Genomic DNA, 8217 nt, shown 5'->3' on the forward strand with positions numbered 1-8217 from the left:
TCGGCACTGCGCTTCCGTCTGAAATACAAAAAAAACAGGTCCTTGGATCGAGGTTGTCTGTGTGCATTCCAAACAGACTGTGTGCGCTATAGGACAGAAGAAAGTGGATTTGGGCGTTTTTCAGATATTCAACTCGACAATCTTTCGTTTTTCATCGCGATTTCTAGTCACTTGCTGATGCAACAACACTTGACCACTAATGATATAAGATTTTATTCTCTCTCTCATAGTCCTTAAATGTTCCTAGAGTTTTTATTTTTGATATCTCAAAGTTGAGTGGGCACGAGTTATGACTAAATACATAGAATAGTCCGGTTGGTCTGTCGGTTTTTTTTTTGAAAACATGTATATCTACCTCACATGAATTTTTTTTATTATTTGAGGGATGTATTCATAAAGGCTTTCCGTTGAAGAAAATAGTTCCTAATCTTAGGCGTTGGGTGTCATGCTCCACCCTCCTTTTTTGCTAAAATTTTATAAAAAGTAAATATTTGATAACAAAACACCTACAATAAAGAAATTTAATGCCACTTTAGATGTTATAAAATCCAAAAGATTTTGCAGTGAGCAACATTTTAATTACCTCAATTCAAGAGAATATTTCACTACAGACAAAGCTTGTTGCTCACGTGTTGGCATGTAAATATCTCATTAAACAGAGTTTTATCAAAGGCTTTAATTTATAATTAAGAAGATTTTATCTGCACAAGTTATGTTGACCGACTAATTGTTAAAACGCCTCAATTAGACTTTCTTTTTGTTTCGGCTTTCTTTGATCTCAGCATAAACGTTGATTAGCCGCCTAAAATGATAAAGAAACAAAATTTTGAATTAAAGTTAGCACCTAAAGCTTGGTTTCTACTAAGCGTTAATCTCACTGGGGATGATTTTAAAGCGCTTTAGCGCCTAGTGTGAAGTAAAAAGTAACTAAGCCGCCATTTAAACGCCACTTGGAGACCATATCTTCCTACCAATCATACAAGGGGTTCATCCCCTGTACTTTTTAGTGAAAGACTGGCCTTGAAACTTATATACCTAGCGACTGGGCTAGTTTTCTTTCCTCATCATTGCAATTTCGGATTAAATACATTGTTAAAGACTATGGCGGTGCTATTGTTTAGAGAATTGCTTCAATTTATAGCATCGTGCTTTTATCCTAATAAATGAATCTAAATCACTAGAAAGATCAAAAATCGTTGGAATTTTCCATATGTACTACACTTATTATAATTAATGGGACAAATCCTGTCCAAGTAATAAATTTCGTATTTCGTCCTTATTTTAATGTTGATCAGTGAACTATTAAAAAACAAAACTAAGGCAAGCGACACAGTCGTACACAAAGGATGTTACAATGAATTCTCAGGAGGGTAAAAATATTTTATCTATACTGGCCCATGTTTTTACTCTTCGAGGTTATTATAGAATACATTTCAATAGCTACCCAGAAGTAGCAAAGAATAAACTCGCTTGTTCATAGCATGATAATATCTACATTCTTCAAAGAGTAAATTAGGTATTCTTTAAAGGATTTGTCATAACTTTATTGTGTGATGTATTTTAATAAGGCAACGCTCATGAGGTTTTTTTTACAAAAAAATTCTGACTGCCTGTTTAATTTGTCTTAATTTTAAGTTAATTCTAATAAGTCCTGCAGTATTTGAGAAGAATAAACAGACTAATTATAGCTAATTCTGTAATATAGGAGGTTTGGGGACGAGAAAAATGTCACCCTTATTTGGTACGTTCTTAAGCCACACCTTCGTCTCTCACTCATTATAAAGATCGAAGCAAGATTTTGTTTAGTAGTTTCAGCATTTGCTAGGCCAGTTGAGGTTGAAGATTTGTGAAAGAAAGGTAAAATTTGCGTAACATTATTAAAAAAACTGTATTAAAACATAAAGATTATTTTTATTTGATCCTTTTTTTTTAGATGGACTACAAGTTTTTGCTTTGCTTTGTCTTCGTGATAGGTGTGGTGTTTGCAGGTGAGTAACCTCCCTCTTCCCCTCCTCCCCCCCCCCCCTTGGTTGAGCGAGAGTTATGTCATTTGAAAATATGGACTTTTTTAACTTTTTGTCTTTTATTCGCTTTTGTTTGTAAAAAGTATCGAAAAAATTAAATTACTCTGCTGATGCTAGCCGGATTTATAAACGAATAAACTAACCCAACCTCGTCCTAAGGATCTTTGTCTCTCATCAGCTTATCAATGGGCTTGACGAAAAAGTTTGTCTAGCTGCCCGATACGTAAAAAGAGACAATATGTCCTGGGATTAAGGTGAAAACCGACCATCCCAGATTAGACATTACCAGCTAATCCTAAAAAACAAGTTTATCGAGTTTAAAGATGTGGATCTACTAAAAGGGAGTGACAAAAATCTTTGCAACAACTTTTTTTACGCAAAAACCAAAAAGGCGGCATAGCTAATCCACTTACACCCTTAAAGGTGGACTCTGTTGACAATAGCTAACTATATGTTTAATATTTTAATTTAGACGCAGATTACAATCCCAGTTACCAGGGAATAAATAATAACCCAGGTGAGCCTGATTGTAATAACTAATCTAAATTTAAAAAGAGAGAGGAATGTTATTATTTTGTCTTGTAGACAAATAAATTGCAATTTACGAGATTGCGATACACGAAATAGCGATACATGAAATAGCGATACTAGTAAAAGTAGCCGTTTTTTGTCTGCAATCAACACAGAGCACTGTATTGAAAAAAAAAGATTTATTTATATACAGGTATTACATTAAAAGAATTCGTCGACTTTTAGTTCTGCTTAAACTTTTAGGACCAAACTACAATCGCGATTATCCGGGATACAAAATACCGGAGTATGCAGGTAAATTTTTTAAAACATTTTCTAGATTTATCTTTTCCCCTTTCTCTGTGTTTGTATGAATGTTTTTGTCGTTAATTAGAGGGGCCGCTGTGAGAATCCTTTTTTTAGACGCAGATCAGGAGGCGGTTATTGCGCAGTGTTAAAAACATATTTTCTTGCTATAAACTTTTAGTTTTTATTAAACTTTTAGGACCAAACTTCAATCGCGATCAGGGATACAAAATGGCGGATTATGCAGGTAATTTTTTTGGTAATACTTATTAAGATACAGTATTCTCTCCAATTAACGAGCACTCTAAAAGACGGACATCTCTGATTAGCGTACACTTTGGTCATACACCGCCCGTTTTCTAGTTAAAGTTTAATAAAAAAACTTTCCAAAAACCGGATACTTAATTAGCGGATACTCTAATTAGCGGACAATATTTTTTGCACCAAACAGCAAATATGGCTTTTTGTCTCTCCAATTAGCGGACAGGCCAAAAAAATCAATAGCGAGCAAAGAAAAATAGACAAAAATAAATAGCTTTTCTAACATTTATTTCAAACATTTTACAACTTTTGTGTCCAGCTTGCTTTTAATCTCATCAATTTTTTTTATCAACAACTTTATAGGGTTAAAGACTTTTAAAAATAAAGTTTTTAATCATTTATCCATCATTTTTTAAAATTAGTTAAAAAGGACTCTAAAGATCTGTAAAGATTGAAAGTTGATTCGTTATCATTATGTTAATATTATATTATTATTTGTTATTTTTCTTTTGTGATACAAAATCGGCTGTATTTTCTGATTTGCGGTTTAAAATGTAAAACTTTCCAAAAGGCGGACGCTTTAAATTCGCGGACACTTTGGAGAGTATGCTGTATATATATACGCTGTGTTCAGAAGAACCAACAAACTTGGCCTCTCTAAAGCAACAAAGGTTAGAAAAAAAGGTTTTTGAGATTAAAAGTTTTAATTATCTAAATTCAATACAACTTATCTATTATAAAATATCTGATTGTGATAACTAAAATAACAGAAGTTGGGAATTTAGCTTTACTTTGTCCATTATATTTTTAAAGCATAAATTGAAGGGAAGAAATTTATTTTGATACCAACATTAAATTAAAATTAATTTTAAAAAAAATTAAATTGATATTTTAGGAAATCAACCTGGTCAACGCTTTAACGAGTTCGACACTGATGACGAAGCAGGTAACGTCAATATAAAATTTTTACAACCTCGGTCCCAGGGCTGATCCTGGGATCGAGGTTGAAAATAATCAATTGTGGAAAATTTCTCATGCTCATAATAATGTCGTTCGGCATGCTATAAACATTTCATTCTTTTAACTTTGATAACTAAAATTCTAGTGCCCAGGGTTTGTTACCAAATGTCACAGCAGCTAGCGCTTACTTGACGGCTAACAAGTTAGTTTTTAGTTCTTCGCCACCGGCGTTGATGTCAAAAAGGCAAGAACACCATGGCAAAAAGGTTTGGAAATTACTATTATATAACTCCTCAGCACATTATATTTTGTTTATGCAGAATTGAATTTGGCGGATTATGCACGTGATCCTCGACCAAGACCTGGCTGTAAGTTTATGAAATTTTTAATATACAATTTTTGATTTTTACCCACGTCTTAAATAGAATCACCGTATTCCTTTTTTTAACGCCACTTTTTAAGCGCCCCCTTTAATAACTACGCCTTATATTTAAATAAGCGCCCGGGCGGATAAAAGAATTAAAGATTTCTGTATAAAGTTTTCAATGCAAATGTTGCAATATAAAATTATAATTACAAAGTATTGTTTTTACACCTGTTACAAACGACCTTATAGTAATCGCCCCGGAAATTTCGAAATACAAAGCACCCGTGCAACCTCGTTCCCAGGGCATTTTGCCTTGTTAATAAGTTGATAGCGGCAACTCCATAATAACGGCTCAGGGGCAACTAGACCCTGGGGACGAGGTTGGCGCCCGTGCGGATAGGGAATTCTTTTAAAATACGATTTCTTCCTACTTTAGTTTTGCGTCGTCGAGAACCAGGACGAAGAAGATTTGGGAAGAAGTAAAGAGGGACATGGCAATTGCACTTCGTTTTTTAATGCACCCTCCATGGTAGATGCTTTTTAAGTGCACCATCTTTGTTGATAATATACACTGTAATTTGGAATTGTAGAAACTTATTTTCACAAAATATATGTTGACTGGAACGTGTTTAACTCTTTAAAACCTAATAACACTCGTTATTTTAAGTACATTCTAGCCTCGTATCTAGGGACTGTAGATTTTTCGGGTTTCGTACAAATGTAAAAACCACAAGAAGCTCTGGGAACGAGGTTGAGCGGCGCATTCCGGGGTTAATATGCTAAGCGGGAAATAGTCTCATTCCCTAACCAAAACAAACATAATAATCTATGCTCATTAGTTAATTTTAATTCGGTGTTTTGCTCTGAGAGATCATTTTTAACTTATTGGTGGATTCAAATGTGGGATTTTCTCTAACACATTAAGCCTATGTATGAGACATCTCTCAACACATCTCTATTTTCCCTTTTGCCGCTTGTGAAAAACTTGCAAGACGCGAATCAAACCTTTCCATAATTAACACCTCTCTTAACGTTCGACTATCATCCTTCTAAAGATTGGGTTGCACTGTGGTTTATTCTTTAGTCGCAGTGGTATTTCTTAATTTGTTGTGGTCTTTTCATGTTTCAGTTGCTGCCGTCTCTATTTTATCATGCGCTTTATTCTGCCGTAGCATATCTTGTTTTCCCGTGCTCTCCTTTGTTTTTCCTTTCTCTTCTTTGTTAGTTGTGTTCTATTTTTGTCATGTTCCTCTTTGTTTCGTCGTCCCTTCTTTGTTTTACTGTGTTTTTCCTTGCTTTGCCATGGTCTTCTTTCTTTCGTGTTTGTTTTGTGGTGTACATCTTTATTTTGCCATTGTCATTTTTGTTTTTTATGATCTTTTTTGTTTCACCGTGGCTTTCTTTGTACTGGCCAAATAGAAATACGTGGAAGTTTTTCACATAGCCAACCTTGTCCCCAAGCCTCTTCTGCGCATGCCCCCTCGCCCCACACCCCATTTAGAACCTATAGTCGCGCTCTGCATAGTATTACAAATGACGATATTATAATATAAGATATAATGACGGGACGACTCCATAAGAAAAGTATACGCGTTGAAGAGCCATGGGGACAAGGTTGACACATAGCTGCAAGTTTTAAATTTTATATAATTTTTTAACTAATTGCAACCTCTTTCTCAGGACCCTCAGGATACGTCCCAAAAGACAAGGTTGTATAATTGCTTGTTTGTTTTTCTTTTCAATATTATTTCCACATTATAAATATCACCCTTTCTTATTTTCGTAATTTTAGCAAGCTCTTTTCCGATTTTTATGGTTCTCGTGGCAATCATCTTAAGATATTTTTACCAGATTAAGACGCCATTTCTAACCTTTATTTTATTGACGTCAAATATTAATGACGTCAAATTGAGCCACTGCCGTTAAATATAAGTGACATAGAATGTGATTTCAGTCTACACATATCTACATACATCTTGCATTAGTGCTAGACCTGTTAGCGGTGAGTTGCTAATAATGGAAAGTTTAAACGTTCGTGTATTGTTGATGAAGCAAGGATGGAAGCTGAACAATCGAGAGAATGTATCTTGCTTAAAAGAGAAGTGAAATCGTTGAAGCAACGTATTCGTTCGTTAGAAACTAATCACCCTGTTGACAAAGTTTCTGAAAAAGCTTACAGATCAGAGAAGATGAAAAATAAGAACCTGGAAACTAAGGTGGTTGATTTACAAATGGAAAAAGCTGTTGCTGATGATAGATACAAGCTTCTCGAAAGAGCTACAAACGTTTTAATTAACTCAGATAAAGAATGCGAAAAACAGCGTAAAAAACAAATCATGCAGTGGAAAAGATTTACGAGCAAGCTTACAAGTCAGAGAAGATGAAAAATAAAGGACTAGAAACGAAGTTGATTGATTTACAAATGGAAATCGCTGACGTCAAAGAAAAACAAAAACTTCGAGAAATTTCTACAACAGTTTTGAGTTTCACGAGAACTGGCAGCAGGGTGAGAAAGAAAAGAACTTGCTTCTGACTCAACTGGATGAATTGAAAACATTTTGTGCTTCGGTGGAAAAGAAAAGGTAGGTTAAACATCAACTTCGTTAAAATTCTATTCTAATTAACCAGGGGATATAACAATTCTAGAAGATTTGGGAACGAGTTGTGAAGTCTAAATGCAAAATGCAACACTACTGTTTCAGTTAATTAAAACGTTTCATTCTTATTTTTATAGATTTAACAAAATAATTCAACCCACAATCGCGACTGAAGTCACAAATAATGTAAACAAACTACCTCCAATTGGCTTTTTACCAACACCACCCAAAGTAGCCAAACACAATCGGTGCCGGCATTATAAACCGCAGAAAATGCAACCTAATACAACTCCAACTAACATCACTTTACTTCGATTGAGTCGAAAAAAGATGCAAGCGCCGTCAATATTTCATCGTACGCCAACATTTGAGCTATCCTGACGTGCTCTAGATACCATCAAACAGGCCTGGCTGGGTTTACCCAGTTAGGAAAATATCTTTTTTGTGTAATATGATTTCCATTTAACATAAAAAGGTTTTCTCCTAACGAAGGTTACCGTATTGGTTTTTGAACATGTGGAAGAAACAAGAATCTGCATTCCTTAGATAACACCAGCTCATTCCACGACACGCATGACAGAAGAAGTATTTTTGTTTTGTTAGGCGTTTTCGTTTCAACAAATAGATACACAACCCTTTAAGAATTGCCTTGTCATCGAACTTCTGTTTTGATTAAATAGACAGACGAGTACCTGGGATGGGGTTGGTCTGGTTGCAGTATCCATGTCTGTTTTGAGCAAAATACACAAAATGACAATCAAACGTTTTACATTGCTTTTATGGATTTCTTTAAAAAACTTAACCTCCTCCCCAGAAAGCCTTTTTGACATCGAGTCCGGCAGAGGCTTTGGGGACGAGGATGTCAAGCCGTCGGATAATTTTCTCTTAATAATTCGAACTTTCTTTAATTCTTTGGAAAAATATTTACCCAGATTTAAATATTAGAGAACCTTTAAACACATTTCGCCAGCCTCGATCCCAGGGCTTTATTTCTCTTTTGATATCGGGACGGTTGTTCTGGTATAAAAGGAGATTTATTTTGTTATGTAAGAAAAGTACGATGCCACCCTCGCCCCAGGGTTTTTGCCTTTTTGATACGAGATCTTTCTCATCTCTCATATTAAAAAAGGAAAAAAAACTAGGGATAAGGGGAAAGTACGTTGCAACTAAGCAAAACTCAGGCCTATTTTGT

At 34.9% G+C, this 8217-nt stretch overlaps 1 protein-coding gene across 1 annotated transcript; it reads left to right on the top strand.

Moving 5' to 3' along the window:
• The first annotated feature begins 1766 nt into the window (after positions 1 to 1766).
• On the top strand, positions 1767 to 5052 carry LOC130639168 (uncharacterized). Its single transcript, XM_057447056.1, has 8 exons — positions 1767 to 1857; positions 1934 to 1988; positions 2497 to 2541; positions 2799 to 2849; positions 3040 to 3087; positions 3997 to 4047; positions 4382 to 4429; positions 4865 to 5052. Exons 2-8 carry the CDS (start codon positions 1934 to 1936, stop codon positions 4909 to 4911), a joined length of 345 nt encoding a protein of 114 aa, XP_057303039.1. The 5' UTR covers positions 1767 to 1857; the 3' UTR covers positions 4912 to 5052.
• Positions 5053 to 8217: the final 3165 nt, after the last annotated feature.

Source organism: Hydractinia symbiolongicarpus, chromosome 1 (assembly GCF_029227915.1).
Source record: "Hydractinia symbiolongicarpus strain clone_291-10 chromosome 1, HSymV2.1, whole genome shotgun sequence".
Taxonomy (NCBI): Eukaryota; Metazoa; Cnidaria; class Hydrozoa; order Anthoathecata; family Hydractiniidae; genus Hydractinia; species Hydractinia symbiolongicarpus.

What these genes read in the sequence shown, in the direction of transcription:
- LOC130639168 (XM_057447056.1), top strand. Translation starts at nt 1,934, where the DNA reads ATGGACTACAAGTTTTTGCTTTGCTTTGTCTTCGTGATAGGTGTGGTG. An exon ending in CAAAATGGCGGATTATGCAG is followed by an intron (nt 3,088 to 3,996) that starts GTAATTTTTTTG and finishes TTGATATTTTAG; the next exon opens with GAAATCAACCTGGTCAACGC. An exon ending in CGACACTGATGACGAAGCAG is followed by an intron (nt 4,048 to 4,381) that starts GTAACGTCAATA and finishes TTGTTTATGCAG; the next exon opens with AATTGAATTTGGCGGATTAT.